Below are 21,275 nucleotides of genomic sequence, written 5' to 3' on the forward strand. Positions count from 1 at the left end.
GAGGAACAACCACTTTAGGCTGGTGCTTGCTGGGGCCAATCAGAGGGGACAGCTTTGAAGAAAATGGATATGGGGGTCCTGGTGGACATCTAGTTGAAAATAAACCAGCATATACCCTGTCAGAAAAAGTGTCTAATGAAGCATTGCCCCCAGGCTGAGGGGGGTGATCCTTCCCCTTTGTTCATTGCTTCACAGCTGGTCAGGTGTGTCCAGTTCTGGGCTCCCCAGTACAAGAGACACTGGGACATACTGGACAGAGTTCAGTGAAGGGTCACAAATATGGTTAAGAGCATTCCTTCTATGGAAAAAGCTGAGCTGGAATTGTACATAACCAAAAGGCTCAGGGGATCTTACTAATGTATAGAAATGCTTGAAAGGAGAGTACAAAGATGGAGTCACATTCCTTTCACTGGTGTCCAGGGACAGGATAAGAGGCAATGGGCAGAGAGATGCTGAAGGCTCCATATGAACATCAGGAAACAACTTTTTACTGTAAGGGTGACCAAAGGCTGGAAGAAGTTGCCTTGAATTGTGAAGTTCTCTACCCTGGAGATGTTAACAAACTGGTATGGTCCTGGTCAGCTCTAGCTGACCTTGCAAAAGCAGAGATTGGACTAAATGATGCCAGAGGTCACTTCCAACCTTATCAGCCTGTACTTCTGTGAATTACTATTTGTTGTTACAACATTTCCAAAATTTGTTTTTCTGGGTCTTGGTTTGGGAATTATATCCCACTGAATTTGAACAGAACTTATAAAAAGCATGATGAAAATCAATCTTCTATGCCTCATCATCTAAGCTAAGTAAGATTGAAATAACATTAAAATGTTTTTACAGTTGGTTTTGGTTGCAGTTAGGTCCAATTCTATTTGAGTAAAATAAATACCTGGCAATTTATTTTTTTCCTTGAAATGCTGTTTTTCCTTAATAGTTGTCTGCAGTCCCTCCACTCATGTACCTTTTGAAAACAGATCTCCTATTAGAACACTTAGACACATGATCAAAGGTAACTTTTTTCTGAAACTTTGTTTTAAAATAAATATCAGTGCCCAGTATCTCTAATATTCTGTTGATTTATGGTCCTCAGAACAATTTTGCTGTCCTGCCAATAATTCATTCCTACAATGTGTTTTGGGAGAAAGTGTTTTAAAACATAACCTTTTAGATTAAAAGCATCAATTAAATGAAGTAAATGTGCTATAATTACAACAGAGATACATGGATAGGTCTCAGAGAAGATTAACTTAAAAGCTAACTGTGAACACTTAAATGTCAGTTTAATTATTAATGCAAAATGTACTGTTTGTCACAGATGATTAAATACACCTCCTAGACAGTAGTTATTCCTGTGCAAATTGGAAGGTGCGGCATATCTTGCTGTTTGATATGTATGTATGTAGTCTGCTCCAGTGAAAGCTCTCTCTAAAGCTGGCTGGTCAGTCTTTATGCAATTTAATGTGTGGCATACCTACTTTGAGTGTCATGACATAAACTGTTGTTCCTGTTCAAGCAGAAAGTCATGCTATGGATATTTCCATGAAAATGTATCAACTTTTAAGTATTGTATATACAGGTCAAAAAATGTTAATTTTTATGCTTCATAAGCATTAGATCTCAGCATTTGAAAATAAAAGTGTTAATATTAGGTCTGTGTTTGTTGTGCATGGCAAGGTTTTTGTAGACAGGAGTTACAGGGGTGGCTTTTGTGAGAAGCTGCCAGAAGCTTCCCCTGTGTTTGACAGAGCCAGAGACACCCAGTTCCAAGTCAGACCCACTGCTGGCCAGGGCTGAGCCCTCTGCGATGGTGGCCGTGGGGAAAAGTTCCTGTGCAGGAGAAATTGCAGCTGGAGAGGGTAGTGAGAGTATGTGGGCTGCAGCCCTGCAGGCACAAGAGCCAGCAGAAGGAAGGGCAGGGGGCGCTCCTACCAGAGATTCCAGAGAGATTTCCCTGTAGCCCATGGAGAAGATGTGGTGAGACAGCTGTGCCTCCTTCCTGTAGCCCATGGAGGACCCCACATCAGAGCAGGTGGGGCCGAGGATGCTGTGTCCTTGTGGGAAGACCACACTGGAGGCAATCTCCTGGCAGGACCTGTGGACCCCTGAAGAAAGTAGCCCATGCTGGAGAGTTTTGCTGGCAAGGCTTGTGATTTGAAGGACTGCATATCATTTGTTCCTGTGTCAGCACTGTCCTGTAGATTCTTGCCTTCAATGTACTTGTTTTTCTGATACAAGTGCATACAATCATATCCCCTTTTCAGCCTCCACTTTACCAGGGTTTAAAGGACTGACTGCACTCATTTATTACCAACTCCTAAAACGGGCTTTGTGGTGCTCCTGGTTGAATTTTTTATCAGGTTTATTTCAAGTTATTTTCTCTTGAACCAGAGCTACCATACTTGATATAACTAGCACTGCAGATGGGAGTAAGACCTTAAGGTCTTTCATAGTGACATAAAAAATTTTCTTTCTTTACTGCAAATACAAAGCCTGAAACAGTTTTAAATTGTCTTTGCTGCTTTTCAGAACTGTCTCGCATCAATGATTTCTAGTCATCCTGTAACTGATATATTTACCCATGTTCTTTTCCTCTCCTGTTTCAGACTCACCCTCTGCATTGTGGCAACAATTCCTGTTGTTTAGCCTTAAGTTCACAAGCTATTGAATTTCACTTCATTTCTATTATTACCGTCCTCAAGGTCATCCAATTTTTCCTATATGGAAGAGAATTTTCAATTCTTTTCTGTACAGATGATGACTCCAATTCTTTTTAATCAGACAATCTCATTAACCCACTCTTCCACTTTGTGCCAAGGACATCAGATAGCATATTAAAAAGATTAACCTCATGACCAGTTCTCAAAAAGATCTACTTGTAAGCCTTCCCCAAGCTTGTTCTGCTCTTTACTGTACTTTTCTTGCTTTTCAGTTTTCCACAAACCCAAATATCTCAATATTATCCAATTTTCACCAGTGTGGGACTATCTCAGGTATTTAACTGATGCCCAGATAGGTAAGATGCACCCAGCTTCTAAGGAAAATGAAAATTCGGTTTCTTATCAGTAGAAAATTTATGTTAATCTAGACCAGTAAACTCATTCTTTCTCATATGTTTTTACATCAATATATGAAGATAAACACCTCTCTTTTTTAGTATGAACATTTACAGGAGCAAAAAGGTTCTGGAATGGTAAAGTAATTTGATATATGAAAGGTAAACTTGGGAGTGTTTGCTTGCTTTCTCTCCTCTTGAGAGTGAAACATGTGGGAGACCTGTAAAAGGAAATGTACATGTGGTTTTGTGTACAGAGAGGTAAAAACTAACGATCTGCAAGAAAGTTCTTCTGTTAGTAACCTAAAAGATGACAACTGTAATATTTTTCTGTGTCCTTTACCATGGTGGTCATCTTCTCTTTTTAATCACAGGTTAAATGAAAAATCTTTGATACATTCCCACGCTTTCTCCTTTCCACAACCCTTTTTTTTCCCTGTTCTCTAGGGGCTAGCCTGAGAAGCATGCTGGAATCACTAGTAGATTGGCATCTAGCTTGCTACATCTTAGAAAATGTAATTCTTGCCTATTGATATGTACAGATGCTCATAGTGTAACAGCTGTGACCCCTGGCAATTTATGGATAAAATAAATACCTAGTCATGACCAGCGAAACACATGCAAAGGGTCATTCCTTTGATTCTCTTGTTCACTTTACCCATCCTCTTCCATGTGCCTGCCTGGAAAAGAAAAAGGAAAGGACAAAGCAAACAAGAGACAAAACCTCAAACCTTTCTCAAAAATTCTGTCTTGTCCTGCCAAGGCCTTAGCATTAAGTTTAGCTTAGCTCTGGCCTTTTCTGAACCCTTGACTGCTTCTTACTAGAAGCAATAAATCATTACCACTGCAAACTTTTATTCTGCAGTATTATATACATGGAAACTAGACCTAAAAGGCACATTGCAGACCAAAAAGCAAAGGCAATGTTTTCAACCCAAAGGCAAGTGATTTCAAACACAGTACTGTAATTTGCTGGTTTTGACTTCTGTTCTTCGCATACCATATCATTTTCTCTGTGCAAAGTCTCATAATACTTTGCATCTCTTTCTGAAGACCTGGCCTTTTCCTCCCTCCCTCCACACTTTGCATTATTAAAATGATTAAAAATATTTTTTAACTAATTCTCAACAATAAGAACAGTGTTGGATGTCGTTCTTGTTCTGTGAATTACCATAAAGAATAGGAATACATGTAGGAAGACGTCAACTCCTATACTAGATTTTTTTTAAGATGGTATTAATTGTTTGGGCTGTGAGTAGTGTGAAATTTCCTTTGTCTGCCATACTAATTTTTCTTTCACTGATGCTGACAGCTGTTTTTATGGACTTTCCTCTGAATACTTAAGGCATTTGTCTGCCTGTGCATAAGCAGCAATAGTATTTAAAGAATTTTCTCAAGAAACTTTGCATAACTGTCCTTTTACCATATGCAATGCCTTAACTCCATAAAACTAAATAAAGAAATGGTTATGTGAATAGCTGTGTTGCAGTAAAAACTGCATGAACTCTCTGTGCAATGCAGCCATGGTGACCTCTGTCAGCAGTTAGCACTTCTGTGCCCTGCGATGGAACACAGCTCAAGGGAACAGCATGGCAATATCAGAGGAGAAACCCTGGCACAAGGTGACTGTAATCTCAGTAATTTCTTTAGATAATGAAAATTGCAAGAGGTTGTTTGTCCTGCACTGTAAAGGACAAGGTAAATAATTAATTACAGCTGTAAAGTACCTGCAAGAAAAACTTTATTATCGTAAAAAAAAAAAGTGCTCTTCTTTATTGTTTTTTTCCTTCTGTCTACATTTTACATTTGTATCATTAGATTATTGAAGTTAAATACTTCTGACCTTCGAGTGAAGTTTGGAAAAGGAAACTTAAATGCGCTTTTAAAATACTATTTGCTGCTCCTGATGCTCCCTGAAGACTTCATTTTCCCTCTTCCACACAGTGTTAATTATATAGCAGATTGATGTTCTTATGAAAACAGTAGTACATTTGGTGTCCTTTTTAGAAATCTGTATAACTATAAGCAATATTTCCAGTAATTACAGTTCAGTTGGAGGAAAGGTTGAAAAACTTGGCAAAGCGTATAGAGAAAGGGTCATAACAACAATAAGGCAGACAAAAATATCTTATGAATACAGTGAACTTTTGACACCCAGTCAAATCTATGCTCTTTTCTAAATGGTAGAGGTCTCAGGGACTCTTTTTTAACATTTGTCATTATTTCTCTCATCAGTGTTATGGAACTGAACCTGCTGTTCTCACAGATGACCACACAGCCCTAGAAATAGCATTACTTTTCTAGTCACAAGACAATTAACAGTAATGAGTTTGGGAAAATTCTATCTCCACAGCTGGAGAAAGTATTATCTTTCACCAGAACTTGACAGAAAAGTCTCTGAATCCTGTCTAGGAATATTCAGGGTATTTTACCACAGTTTGGGACAAACAAAACCTTTAATTTCTTGCTTTCAATAGTATAGTAAAATTAGGAGAGCTGTGCAAGAGCCAATGCTGACTGAGATTACTCAGGGTATACTTTTACAGAAGGCATATTGAATTTGACAGTCACAGGTAAAAGAACTTGCCTAAAGTATTAGGAACAAGATAATAAACTGCATTCACAGACTATTTTTTTTTCCACTAAAGGAAAACTTCCATCAAAGCTATATCACAATAAGTCATAAATATATTTTTTATTTGGGAAGAGAGAATGGAATCTTTTTTAAAAGAGTTTGTTAATTAGGAGTTAAAATGTTTGAAATAAGGAAAAGCATTTGTACTAACAGCATAAGCAGTTGTTTTGGCTTGCTTTTGTTTATGCCTGTGGAAATGTCTAGCAAGCTTGCAGGCAATGGAAGGAAACATGATTTATAATAGATATAAAAGGCAAAGTTCCACCTTCAAGCTTGAGGGCAGGAAATAGGATTGTGGCTGAGCATAAATGTGCCTCACAATTCGAGCTTCATTTCTTCTGGTGCAGTCCCATGGCATCAATGTTTTGGAATCTATGGTAGAAGTTACCCCATAACTAATTCCTGAAAATTGTGTGATTTCATTTAGGGCTGAGGTTATAAGGTTGCTGAACAGATCCCTGTGTGTTTCAGAGGGAAAAAATAATACTTTCTTCTGTACTAGGATTATCTGCTGTTTAATCACTCTATAAATCATAACTCCTTCCACAGAGCAGTGCAGGGGGATAGTTCGTGGCTGCTGGGCTCTGTACCAGGGCTCACAAATCATGGTCGTGTTCAGACAGTGCAAGTCTTGATGCAGGACCAAAGGTAGTCAGTGGGATCTTTCACTGATCAATGATTTGCAGTTGTAGACTTCTATGGAATTCAAAAGCCACCTGCTGGTGTGTCTCTTTGGGGAAGATGTCAATCCAATTAACTGTTAAGAGGTTCAGCACACGAGAAATGAATGTGTTTAATCAGCCTTATTTTGCTAGCACACACAGCATCTGTGTTTCCTATTTTTGCCATTAATTAGGAAGCATTTGGTGATACAGGGTATGCACCATTCAAATTTACAGAGATATTTGTCAGCATTTTTCTGATTTTAAGTTCAAGTATTGAGACATATTGTAAGAATAAGACTACAGATGGATGTTTAAAAATAAATACTTGTTGCAGTGTGATGCAACGTCTTTATAATTCAGAATTATTTCCAAAATTCATGTCTATAGGCTGAATGGATGCTTGAAATATAGAAATAACCAATTAGAAAGGTATAAACTACAATACTTTTTTTTCCAAAAGTTCTTCAAAATTTAGATTAATCACATGTATATTATGCTTATATAATTACATGCTTCCTACCCTAAATGAGCAGAAGGAAGATTAAAATGAGGAGGCAATAGAAAAAATACTGCATGCTCATAAGTTAATGATGGAAAAAACACTAATTTCAACAGGGTAATAATTTTATTCTCTATGTTTTATAGCTTCAATGAATATATGTTGGTCAGTCTTGCTAAATTAAGAATAAAAATGGGAAATGGATATTTACATTAAAACTATATGACCCTTAAAGACATTAAGGTGGTTGAAGTGTGAAATTTTATTTCACGTGTTCTGATAATCAAAATTCTGAAATGTTTCAATCACCTTTATTGCTTCATATGTTGGCAAGGAGATACCACACTTTAAATGTTAAGCTATATTCTTAACTGAGATATCTTTAGGAGAGATTATCAATGAATCCTATTTTTTTTAATATGCTATTTGGAACATCACGAAAAAGCAGAAGCATTGGTCAGGAGAGATACACATTAGTGGAAAGAGATCTTAGCTTTTATGCATATAACTAAGAGAAACAATAGTCCCTGTTCCTCAGAGGTCTGCAAAAGAGACCTTATATCTGTTTTCTGCAGTTTTCTGCAGAAGTAAAAAACAATTTAATCACAGTTAACTTTAAAACTCTAAAGGCTATTCTAGAAGGCTGTTTCTGCCAAATGACCCCCTATATTTGAGGAATAATAAAAACATCTCCTTGCAAAATCACTCTAGCACAGAAGAGTAGGAAAATGTCATCTGAGGGAACATAAACGAGATGGAAATGAAGGTGGTTACTGAGATTTTCTTTAGTTCAAGTGCAAGGATAATCACTGTTTCTTGTGAAGGTGGAGCAATAATTACCTTGGATTGGAAAGGATTTTTTTAAATGTTGAGGCAGGAAAGTAGCAGTTGCCTCTAACCCTGTATTCTCCCTCCATCTGTATCCAGAGACATAACTTTGCAGAAAGGTTAAGACAAAAATGGAGATAATGTAGAACAACATTTGCATACAGAGAATTTCTGCTCATATTTCTACCAGTAACAGAAAACTTGTAATCAGATACCAGATACCTGACAGACTTTCCTGTTTGCTTTCATCATTGATATTAGAGAAGAAATGTATAATTTTATACATATATATAGGTATATAAATTGTTTATAATTATAAAATGAACAGCCTGGTAACCCCATAGGTCATTCAGGAAAAGGTATTCAGTATGGGAGCAATAATGACAGCACCAGCCAAATTCTTGTCAGGAGCCTATTCCAGTGTAGATCCTTCCTTCAGGGAATATTCACTGGCTCTATTGTTGGGTCCTCCATGGGCTGCGGTGTGGATATCTGCTCTGGCATTATTCCTTTCCTGGGCTGCCAGGAAGCCCTGCTGTGGTGGCTGGAGTTCTCCTTCCCTGGCCCCTGATCTGTTTGCACTTCTGCTGTTCATCCCACACAGGTGTGTATAGCATAGAAAATAAATCAAGCAATTCCTTCTAAAAATATTATTTATAGTTATAGCTATAGTTAGTTATAGTTATAGTTATAGTTAGTTATAGTTGTTATATTTTTAAAGGGAAATAAAGGTGTATAAGGTGTGGGGGAAGAAAGTGGCCTTTTAGAACTAATGGAAATAGTCTAAAAAGTGAGGATGCAGCTCTAAATATGGTGTACTCTATGTCACAGTAAGCCTCATAGTAGCAGAATTCAGCATTTTCTGTTTAGTCCTGCTTTTTCCATATTTTAATGAGCAGATATGTTAATTTTGAAGTTAAGGTTCTTGGACAAAATTACACAGACTATATGGTGATTCTGAAATATTTTGCTTACACAAAATCTTCAGAAGTTTGAAGATATTTTGTGTTTGCACAATTAACATTCCTTAATGGCACCTTTCTACTGATCTTGTACAGTAGAAGCACATGGGTATTGAAAATTTTACACAAAAGTTCTGAGCTGAAGACAGAAACTTAATTTTTCACTTCTTGATTTCTTATTTTGTGAGTTTCTTTTCCAATTTGCCTTAGGGATCTCTTACAGCTGTTACAGTGAAAAGAGTCTTTAAGAAAATGGCAGTGTGACAGAGTCGATTGCTACCACAGCAAATCAGGAAGCGCCAAGGTGGCAGCTCCCTCACACTGAACTCTACTATTGATCCAGAGTCAAGGAAAATGCATAAACCCCTTACACAAACTCCAGTGACAGGCAATCAGCAGATCCTGAAAACCAATTCAAAGCTACTAGTTTCCACAGAAAGCTTAGAAACTGGCCAGGAGACTGTTGAACTGAAAACATGCCACCTGAAGTTTCAGCTTTTCAATCCACAGTTGATAGCTTCGGTCAATGGAGACAACTAATCAATTACCTGGCATGAATAATGATGGACAATCAGAAACTTTCTTCAAACCATTACTCAGCTGCTGAACTGTGTTAAAACATGACATTGATAATGGATGCAGTGTCATGATTTGGGAGAACTGTTGCTTGCAGACAGCAAGGACATTTCCCTTGCCCAGTATACATAAATTTTAGCATAATTCATTTTGCACGTGTCAGTGGAATACACAGGTCACTACAGGAGTTCCAGCAAACCAAAAGTAGAAGTCCAACATTGTAATATGAACTCCAACGTCATAGTGATCTAAGATAAGCTTCAACCATGCTATTATGAGATCAGGGAAAATAGAACAGATTTTTATAGGAATTTTCAAAATATTTAAATGAGATTTTTAATATATAAATGGATAGTTTACTTGCACATATCTGCAGTGCAAGTTTTTATTTTCTACAGGTATACTGAAGCATAGTATAAAGCAGGGTGAGACTTTAAAGGTATTTAAGCAATAGCATAGCTGTGTCCAAAGGATTAGGGACTGGTCATGTGGACAGTTTTGTGTCACAGTGGAAACAGAAGTTACCTGATTTGAGTCTTATCTTGGGGACTTTCATTGCAGTACTGTCTGTTTTCCTGTCTAAAGCAGCTTCTTAAGACCCATCTAGAACAGGTCATGTCTGTTATGGATGTGCTCAAGGGCAGCTGGTAGAAATAAACAAACAGCTGTCACGCTAATTTTCATTCAACTAAAAACATGACATAGCAAATGCGCAGATGAAACTGCACATGTGAAGAGATGCTGAATGAGCCCACCCAAAGTTACATGTTGAAGTTACAGTAAAGAAAAAAAACTGAGCTCTTCATAGACATTCACAGAATAAGCAAAGTAATCTTAATCTATAATCCTTGTGTGATGTAATGTGCTTTGGTCTACTGGCAGAAATCATGCTGGGTCAGCTCATTCCAGTCATGCTTTAGTTTTTTTCTTTTCAATTCAACCAACTCAGAATTAAAGGGAAAAATGAAATGGATTAGAAATACTAGACTGTGAATATTAAAAATTTTTACCCCTTTGATACATTTAAGAATTTGCAGAAATCAGCAAGTAAATTGGAAGAGTTATTGTGAATAAAACAGATTTTACTAGTTGTATTGCCATTAAATCTTAAAAAAAAATACAATACTGATAAAAAACAGTCAGCAAAATTATGTTGCTAACTAAATGAGAAATCCCACCTTGCCTATTAGTTTGCTTGAGGAATGGTGGTTATCAGTGATAAGACCCCAGCTCAGACAGGAAAAGTAAGTGTGAACTGGCAGCTGTCCAGAGTTGGGTTTGTGTGTGTGAGAGTAGGGCACGTGGCAAATGGGTTTTGGATCAGGATTGGCTGTGCTTTGTATCTAGCTTGTTCACTGCTGCAGCCTATAATTTTATTAATTATATTACTGACAGTTTTCTAAATTAAAAAGGACTATTTGGGAAAAAAAAGCATAATGAAGTAAGGAATACCACTGACACATTCCTGCCTTGAAAGTAATAGGTTTTTAAATAAAAATATCTTGGATAAACTAAATCTTATATAAGATGGCTATGTTATAAAACAGTATGTGAAACTGAATTACTCTCCTGCTATGATGAGTTGGAATCACTGATTTTGCAGTCTGTGTTCAGTATTAAGGGCTACACGAAATACTCAGCTGCGCCAGGGAGGATATGAGGAGATTAGAGAGACTAATATATCACAGACTAACCTCTTTGCTCTGGACATTCACAGGGACACAGGCAATTCTCATCCTGCTGCTTTCTGGAGCCACTAGATATCAAAACAAACAAAAAGAAATCAAGATTATAAGGAAAGCTGAAGTTCAAGGTAAGCAACTCTTTTATTAGTTATAATTTTCCGTGTTGAGCTGATTTTCCGTACTGAATTGTGAATTTAAGTACCAGCTACAATTTTTTAGAAAAACAAAAAGGACATCACTGGTTGAATAGTTACTAGCAGCAACTAACTCACTTTTTGTTTTATATCTCCTCAGTGGAATTCAAGAATGATAGTACTGTTGATCTCAACATTTTGGAATTGTGACAATAAAGGTACTTCTACCTAAGTGGTAAAAATTTGAATATTATTAGGAGATGCTTATTTCTTGAAAAATACCAAAAGTCTCTATCGATGCATAAAAATCACATGCTGGAAAACAGATAAGCCACACAAATAATTTTTTATTTTCATAAAATCATATGTTAAATGGAAATGTAGTCTTATATAACATAATCTTTTATCATAATTATTTTTTTATAAAATAGGTTAATAGTAGATAAGTTCTAATTAAACAACACTTGCATGGCTTTCTCCCTTGTCCCAACAGGAGAGATAATCTAGTTTATTTTCTTAGTATTTTAGAAACAGATACTAAACTGCAAAACTTACGCTAAAATTTCTGATTCTTGTGTGGATTACCCTTTTCTGGCTGTGTTCTCCATCAGCGGTATGAGGAGTTCTGTGAGGAGCTTTAGAACATCATGAATACGACCTATAAACAGCAAAACAGCAACTCCACATTATGGAGAGAGTGGTGCTTCCTAGAGATGTTCACAAACAGTGAAATAATTGTATTTCAAATGCCTACTTGAGGAAGGGAAAGGAGAAAGAAGGAACAATTATCAAATATGGGAGTAAAAACTGCAGAAAAATAACAACTTCAATCCAACTATTGCAGTCTTAACTGTTGTGTAATACTCTGTGCAAGCGTACAGAGAAGGGAACAATCAAATTAGTCATATTGCTAAATGCTACTGTTTTGCATTGCTAAACTTTCATGCATGTAGGAAAAATGGTCCTAAAATAGTTTCAAGTAAGTTATTTTGATCTTTTTGGAAAGTAATGTGATCCTCATTTACTAATTCTAGAAATATCTAGGTCTTAACAATATCTGGTGAAGAGGTACAGCACTTGACATTTATCATTTTTTAAGCAGTAAATATGAGTCAAAAATGCAATTGTGACAAAAATTTATTAAAGGCATGAATCTTTATGCTACTTATAACTAATTTACAGAAAAAAATTCTTAAATGTAGATATAAAATAAGAATTCTCAAATAGAGATCAATAGAAACCAAGTGACAACAGTAAGAGTTTAAAATTGAGCAGGACTTAGAAACTCTTGTTTTAATGTTGTATATAAACCTGTTCACACTGTAAGGGAAATTTTATACTTATGCCTACAGGGTTTTGTCCAAAAATACTGATTTTCAGCAACTGGGCTATTGATTTTTTTTTTTTTTTTTGTGAAAATAAATAACTTCTCAAATGATGCCCTAGGCAATTTAGGGCCTAAATGCAACAAATAAGGCAAGGTGGTAGTCTTCTGGTATTTGTGTGATCCTCATAGTAGTGGTAAAAAATGTTTCTACCAGCTGAATAATTCAGCACTTCATAGATTTACCAAAGGCAAATAAATGAGTCAGGAACTTCTGGTGAGGAGTTAACGAAGGAACTTAACTGGGAAGTGATTTGAAAAAACAAAATAAAATTTTAAAATTGAGCTAGTCCTTAGGGAGGAACTGAGTCATGATTATGGAAAGATAATATAGAAACAACTCAAAGTTCAAACCTGAGACTGTCTGGAGTTATTAAATCTTGGCCTTTGAAGAGCTTTGATTTGTTGTTCTTGAGTTGTTTCTGGAAGGAGATATCTTCAATGAGTGGGAATTTTGGCTGTGTTGTATATTTTCTTAATTTAATTTTATTTTGTGGATTTTTAGGTCCAGGGAGCATAGTCAATAGCAAACATTTCTGTAATAGAATTTGTCTATGAAATTTTGGTTTATAAATGACATTGGGAGAGAGTTACCTCTTTAAAACAGAGGAAAACATTTGAATTTATAGAACTCTTCTTCCATATTATGCTGCAGGCAAACTCAGAAAGTAAACCAGTGAAAGGCCTAAAAAGTGTCTAGATCATACTTAAAAAAGATGCATCTTGGATTTCATAGTCACTTTTCTAGGCCAACAGAAAGAATATAAAGGAGAAAAGAGAACATCCATTTATTTAGCATAGCACTGTAGATGCATATTTCCTCTTAATCTTTGCATAAATCCATTCTTTAATGGAAAAAAAGGGGTTTTTTTCCTCTCTACAGTCATAAGACTATCAAAGACACTGTGGTAATGGGCAAAGTGGAGAACTCAGTTAGGTCATACCCCACCACTCCCATCAGAACCCGTGGGGAGTGCTCAGCTGCTCTTTGATTTTCTTTGTGTGCCTTCTGAGTTACAGCTGATTATTTTTACTTTTTTTTTTTTTATTGTAAATCTAGTACAGGTGTTAAGGGAATTATAGATAGACAAAATGATGACTTAAAGATACTTCAGGGCAAGGGAAGAGGAAAGATGAGATGAAAGAAAGGAGAGGATCCATGTGGGAGGGAATATTTGCTTGTTTTAGCTGAAATTGTAGATTCATCTGTCATCATATCCTCAGAATTTCTTTGTGTGAATTAGTCCAAAGGACTTCAGGAATTGTTAAGAAACTTAATTAAATCTGCTACAACTCTGAGTATCTCTGTGCTATATAAATGAACTCTGTTAAAGTGGAAATTCTCTTTCAGCTGGTGAGAATTAATCTGGGATGTTAAAATCAATGGATGCAATTGAAAAAAATAACCAAGCCCAAATGGGTGAGGTTTATTTTAAGCTTAATGAGTTTATGATAGTAATTTAAAATTCTTTATGAGTTATTTTTTCAGCTAGTCACTATATTTTATTTAACAGTAAAGCTGGTAAGAGAAATGGGCTGGGTATTTACATTCATAGTGTACTTACTGCTGTTCTACAATCTCTAAAAGTGACTGTTTATGTTGGTTGTGCTGCTTTGGAAAACCCTGTAGCTAAATTAAATCACAGACATGTGTGTAACTTTAGTGCTAAATTATTGCAAAACAGCAAGTTTTTTAGCAGTATTTTATTGAATTAGAGAAAAGCAGTGGAGTCTCCACCCTTAGATGTTTTCAGATCTGTTTATACATGCTCCTGGGCAATCAGCTGTATGTGATCCTGCTTGAGTAGAGGACTTGAATGGGATTGTGCAGAAGTTCCTTCCAACCTCAGCCGGCGTGTCATTCTGTGAATGTGCAAACATTCCACCAAAACTGTAAAAATATACTTCAGGCCTACAAAAGGCTTGATCATTTTTCAGAAATAGCATTTGAAAGAGTTCTCATACCCCTCTTCCTCCATGCCTCCAGCTGTTACAAAGATTTTTTCCTTGAGGCTTAGAAACTGTTCTTGATCTTAACTGCAGGTGTTATTTGCACTGGATTTGTCAGCCAGGGGCTTGCACTGTGAGGGAAGAGAGCACTTAGGAAAGGCTTATAAACTTTACCTTTTCAGTACACACTAAAGCTGAGATTCAGCTGAAGACATGGGGACATCTAAATTTCAAGAAAGCTGGCTCTGTGGCTTCCCACAAAGCTGTCTAACTTTACGAGGTATGCTCTGCTCTCTTAAGTTATGTGCCCACAGGTAGCTATGTAATGCCATTTAATGTGCCTTATGGTAGGTCTGGCAGATATGACTGAGAATTTATAAAATAAATTTTAGATCTTATAAAAGATCTCTTTCTCCCTGCACTGGCAGCTGGAGTCTTAAGTAGCATATAATATGTTTATGCAATTGCATCCCATCTGTTATTCACCTGAGTCCCCCTTAATGGTTTATGGACTGGCTCTCATCCAGCTGCAATGGGAGTCTGAACACTTGGCTCACATGTGGAATTTGTTTGTGGGTATTTAAATGTAGGCATCCTTTTAACTTAGTTAAATCCTGCTCGAGAATCCAATTGCTTGGGTGAAAATGATGGTAAGGTCTCTGAAAATCCAAATGCTTATTTAGAGAGTGCAAAAGCTGTTGAGAGCAGTGGACCTTGGGAGTTTTCCTGCCATGCCACTTGAGATAAAACTGCTGTGGTTCCCTGTTTGAAGTCCACCCAGTAGCAAGGCAAACCTTGTGTAATCAGTACACACACATATGCACACTCAATTGTTCCCTGAGTAAAGACACAGCAAGCAGATGAAGCTGTGAATTGCAAATCACAAGAAATCATGAGATATTTTATTGCATGTCATGACTAGAGCATGTGAGTTTTTAAATTCTTAAAACCATGAATTCCCACTGTTAGAGTAAGATGTGTCACTGCTCCCATATAACACAAGAAAGCCTCCTACACAGTGGTATACAGTTAATCACTAGAAGTGATTATCTTCTAGTGGCTACCTACAGGTATAAAAAAAAAATCTCTTTAACAACAGGAAGTCTTGGTTTCTTAAGCTGTGGATCATCTTTTAGGTTTAGCAACTTGTTGAGGAAAAAGAGACTGCTATATTGTCTCATGATACAAGCCACTTCAATGTGCCTAATTATCTAAAGAAAGTGGTATTAAGAAAATGATATTGTAAGAGTTAAAAGGTATAGTGAATATAGTAAACTTGTGGGCTTTGGATTATACTGAGTTTCATTGTTGTTTATTTCATTATAGTAAAACTTTGGCATACAGGCAACAAATTATAAAAATATTTTTTGGTTTGCAAAGGCATTAGATGTTTAATAAGAGAAGCTCTTTTTTCTAAAGTTGAGATTACACCATGTGGAATTGTACTGCTGCAGAAGTTGTAAGAAGCTAATGAAAGTTGCCCACGGCAGTGATAAGTATCACATAACCAATGGTAATTTACATTTTCAAGTAATGGATACTATGGAGGATGCCCTGTGTGGTATGAGACCTATGATAAATGAGAGAAAGGTATTATGCATTCCTGGGTGCTCATCCACATGGGCACCAATGACACTGCCAGGGAAGACCCTGAGGCTAACAAAAGACTCTGGGGACAATGTTGAACAGCATGGGAGTCCAGGTTTTATTCTCAACCCTCCTGGTGAAAAGGACAAGCTTGGACAGGAGTAGATGTGCATTTCATGAGCTCCCAGGTATGTCTGAGGCTTAGTGGGGTCCCTCATGTGCCTGGTGTGCTGAGATTGATGGAAAGAATGTTTTTAAGAAAGACAAAGGTAAAGAGAAAGGGAATTGCTGCTAATGTAAAGGAGCAGCTCTTCTGCGGCATGGGCAATGGTGTAGTTGAGCGCTTGCATGTCAGGGTCAGAGGAGAGGCCAGTAAACATGGCATTTGGCAAGAGCATGTTACTCAGACACTCTGAATGTGAGTGAAGGAGTAGACAGCCTTCCTTAAACAGTTGACTAACATCTTTGTATTACAGACTTTGTTTTTCATAGGATATTTAAGCCTCCCTGACACCTGCCAAAAGGGCAGCACAGCAGGACACATCCCCAGAAAATTCTGGAGGTTGTCATGTACAACTTCATAATACGAATCTTGTGTGTGTGACAAGGAAAGGTGATGTTTTCCTGGACATTCATGGCCTCTAGAGAGCTTGTTGGGGATGTGACAGTCAGTGACAGGCAGGCTTGGTCAGTGACAATGAAATTGCAGAACTCAAGATCCTGAGGGGATTCCTGAGGAAGGCAAGAAACAGAACCCAGACCCTGAATTTCAGGAATGTATATTTCAGCTTAGTCGGAGAATTGGGAAGTAAAATCTGGTGGGAAGCAGTATTGAAGGGCAAAGGAGCTCATGAAAGTTAGATCTTTAAGATCAGTCTCCTTGAAATAAAGCAATGATCCATCCTAGTACACACAAAAATTAGTATATATATCAGGAGTCTGTCTTGGTTAAACAAGGACTTGGCTGGGGTCCAGTGCAAAAAGAACATTTATAAGAGTAAAGCAGGCTAAGGAGGAATTTAGAAACATTGCTTGGGTAGGTACAGATGGTGTTAGGTAGGTCAAACAGTGGAAGATGATAGAGTCAGTGATCTGAGTAATCTCAATATATACAGATCCACAGGAATACAAGGGATGCATCTGTGAGTACTCAGAGATTTGGCCAATGTCATATGAGGTAAGTCTTAGGTGTCCTTGAAAGGTTGTGGAGACTGGGGGAGTTCCCTGATGACTGGGGAAAGGAAAATGCTACAACCATCTATCTTCAGAAAGAACTAAAAATGATACCAGTAAACAAAGGGCAGGTCCACCTCACCTTTGTTCCTGGAAAAATCACGGAGTGAGTCCTGTCGTAAGCCGTTTCTAGACAAATGAAGAAGAAAGTGGGGAATGAAAATATCCAATATAGGTGTAGAACATGTAGGTCATGCTTTGGCCAGTTGGATGGCCCTTATCCTCTTTAATAAGTTTACCAGTGATCTGGAGGAGAAGGACCCTCAACTTTTCTCATGATTCCAAACTGGCAGATGAGGTCAATGTGCTCTGTGGTAGGGCTGGCATCCAAGGAGATGTAGACAGACTGGAGGAATGGGCAGACATGAACCCATTGAAATTCAGGAGGGATTTGTGCAAAGACCTTCACTTTAGATGGTCAACAGTATATTGGGCTGTATTGTAGCCAAAAAATTGAGGGAACTGACTATTCCTTTGTACTCAGCATTTGTAATATTGCATCTGGAGTGCGGCAGCCAGGTTTGGGTTCCTCTGCATAAGAAAGAGATTGACAAACTGGAATAAGTCCAATGAAGGGTTGCCCACACTGTTAGGAAATTGGAGTAACTGTCCTCTGAGGAGAGGCTGAGAGATTTGACTGAATTTGACTGAAAGTTGCTCTGGACAACCTAATATATGTTGGCCTTGTTTTAAGAAAGTGGTTGGTCCGGGTGACCTCCAAAGGTTACTTCTTACCCATTCTAAAATTGGTTTTGGACTAAAATGAACATCAAGGCCTTTGGGATATATGACTGTTTTGGTGCCATTATGAACAAGGAGCTATTTCTAATGCCAAGAGTATAAAACCTCTATGTACATATCTGAAGAGAAGGGTAAACTTTCTTAGTTCTGAAGAAATATACTTTCTGGGATAAAGACTGTTGTTTACTTTACCTGAAATGAGCATTATTCAGAGCCCATTCTGAGGACTAGAGAATGAAGATAATTTTTTTACATTTTTCTCTCTAATTCTGTCACAGAGACAGTTGATACCCAATGCCAGAAAACCTAGTTAGTGTATTTAACATGGTCTACAGCATGTCACTCAATATGTGGTAAGCAATGGGCAGAGCCCACTGGAAATGTGTGCTCTGCATTCATGTTATCATTCTACATGTGAGCGCCTAAAGAAGGACACAGGTGCTTAACTTTAATATCTTATCCTTGGAACTGGTAACCTTGGCCAATATTTAGGGGTTTTAGTTAAAATCCATGTAATACAAAAGAGTTACATTTGACATTATATACACTCCCCTCTACCCCCCACCCCCCCCACCTTCCCTCAACCCCCTGGATTCATTTAGAAGGAAAAAATATGTAACATTATGTTTAAAATGAACCTGTTCCCTGTGGCATAGGCAGGACCTGAACACATAATCTAAATATGCACTTCACTAGCAAGACTTTCCTCTATTTAGGCTATGAAGTTTTTCCTACTGTGCTCTCAGCATGAAGGAGATAACTGCTGGGGGAATGAGAACTTTCAATACTCTCATGTTATCAATTAAAATCCCAAGGAAAGATCCTGAGGGTCTCACTGTTATGCTCGCTGGTGCAAACCCAATTCTTAATTTTAATGTGATTTATCAGAACTTGCTAATGACAGCTCCAATCTTCCCCTACGTTCTTCCTTGAGTTTGCTTTTGAATTGTAATATTTACACATATGACTCTTTCACCATATAAACAAATAAAAATTGAACTCTTTGTGGTGGCATCGGTACCACTATTAGTTGGACTCAACTGCTGCAGCTGAATTAACTCATATTAAAGAAAGCAACAGGAGAACAACAGGACAGAACAACAATATTGCTGTTGCATGTTGTTTAGGACACAGCCTTTGAGATTAGCGGCTTTTTTTCCCCATTCTTCACTCTAAAATGCAAATCACTATTTGTGTAGTAAAAATACTGATTGCAAATTATGTTTAACATTCTGACTAATCCATACTATGCTTATAATGTGAACATATCAGCATTCCTGTGCTGAACTCAGGTGCCAGACTTTGTTTTGTTGAAGTAAGAAAATGTGGTTGTGAGATTACTGGGAAAACTTAGCCAGGTGTCCATGCACTGGCTACTCAGTAGGGTAAAGTGCATGTACTAATCCTGTTTCACTTAGACTGATGATAATGAGGCTAAATATCTGCAGAGGCTTCTCAGAAGTGATTCATTTAATCTTAAAAAGGATGCTATAACAGTAATGCTGTTATATCAGACTGCATGGTATCCCAAAAGCCCAGACACTCAGGTGCTCTGGAGTACCACAAATAATTCTGCCCAGGATGTTTTATGATACCTGGGAGTTTTTAGGCTGTATTCAGTTTTGGGTTAGGTGGGTTGTTTCTCCTTAAAAAGGTGAGTTTTGAAAGAGTTTTGAAACAGGGTAGATCACTATTACACTAGTTTCTCAACCTGCATTTACAAAGTAATGGAATAGAGAATTCTATGCAGAAAGAGAATAGTTATATATATTTGAATAGAAGAGCAAAACCACACAATGCTTTGCAAGGTACCTTGTTATCATTATTTACTGGTTGTTTTGGTGAGTAGTAATTCAGGTGAGACTGGAGAGTAGTCATGATTCTCAAGAACATTTGCAGTGCAGTATTTAGCCAAACTTTGGTTGGTATGTAGATGAGTGTAGGCTTGACACAGAATTAGAACTTGTGAGACAAGCTTTGCTGGTGGGAGCTATCATTGCAAGGCACTACTCATTCTGTATAGCAGATGGACTTAACTGCTGGATGCATCTTAGCCAGTTCTTTTAAACTCCACAGTCTCTGTATCTCTGAAATGAGGTAGATAAATGTGATAGGGGCACTGCAACATTTACCTAAGTATTTGTACAAGTAAAAATAAAAAAAATATGAATGTGTAAAGTTTTATGAATACGTTTATGCAAATTCTAGCTTCTCTTCTAGCTTTCTCTGTCTTATTCTGTGGTAGTGATCAGTACAGCCTCTGGTAATCACTAACAATTAACACAACTCTACCCTCTTCACTTTTATCTGGGCACAGTGCCAGGAATATTATTAAAGTGTCTCCCATTTTGCTAGTTCATGCCAAGGTATTACTGACCTCTTCCTTTCTTCTGATGATCTTATCATTACTTCTCCAACTTCTATGCACTAAATGGCTTTTTCTCAACTGTAAAATGTAAAGAGCACATCTATACTAAGTAGCCTGGTGATGAAAAAATTGGATGTCTTCAATGTTGTTAATCAGTAAATTAACTTCTAGCACTCATTTTAGCGCTGCAGATACACTCTTAACTGAGATTCCCTTGCCCCAGATTGGATTCAGCGCTGGCAAAAGATGAACCAGTGTCCTTGTGCTGCTTCTGCATACTCAGCTCTACCTTGGACTGGCTCCTTTGAAGATTTGATGTATCTAGTTTGCAAACCAAATTGGTCAGGCCCTGTTGAAAGTACTGCATTACTGATAAAGCACAGTGTTTAGTCTGAATGAAGTTACATCACTTCAAATATATGGTGCTTTTTTTTTTTGCAGGGAAAAAGATGCCATATATGGCCTCAATGTAAAATATAAACATGTTTGTGATTGTGCTGGTCTATTTTGGATTCAAACAGATACAATTAAGATTCTACAAAATCTGTGAACAGGTCCTCAAAGGGTAGTTTGATTTGCTGCTATTCATGATTATCCTTTTATATTACCTAGTATCAAAGAAAAGGTAACTTGTTTCTCTATCTCTGCCTCTAAATTTGCAGAAAGAACTCTAATTTGCATGCACTTTAAAAAGGACTGTTTTATCTCTGAAAAGGTTTTAATCATAATTTTCTGTGCTACAGATTAAGCAATTTTTAATAAGGGTTTTTCTACTGGCACCAGTGAGCCATATCTTGCAAGTTAGATATTACAATTTTTGACAAATGGGCTGATTAATTTGATAACTTTTCTTTCCTTGCTACAAGAGAATCTTTAGACCCATTAGTTTGTGAGTTTCATTGGTAACACCAAAATGAGAGAGTTCTTGTCACTTTTGGACAGACCGTAAAGTACATAGGGAGAAAGATGTGGAAACTAT

At 37.3% G+C, this 21,275-nt stretch overlaps 1 protein-coding gene across 1 annotated transcript in view; it reads left to right on the forward strand.

The window, feature by feature from the left end:
* Positions 1-437: 437 nt before the first annotated feature.
* The window catches only part of PCLO (piccolo presynaptic cytomatrix protein), a 347,313-nt gene continuing 326,475 nt past the window's right edge, over positions 438-21,275 (forward strand). Inside the window, exon 1 of the mRNA XM_031063010.1 lies at positions 438-566. Coding sequence (XP_030918870.1) covers positions 438-566 — 129 coding nt within the window. The remainder of the gene's footprint in view (positions 567-21,275) is intronic.

This window comes from Geospiza fortis, unplaced genomic scaffold (genome assembly GCF_000277835.1).
Source record: "Geospiza fortis unplaced genomic scaffold, GeoFor_1.0 scaffold732, whole genome shotgun sequence".
NCBI lineage: Eukaryota > Metazoa > Chordata > Aves > Passeriformes > Thraupidae > Geospiza > Geospiza fortis.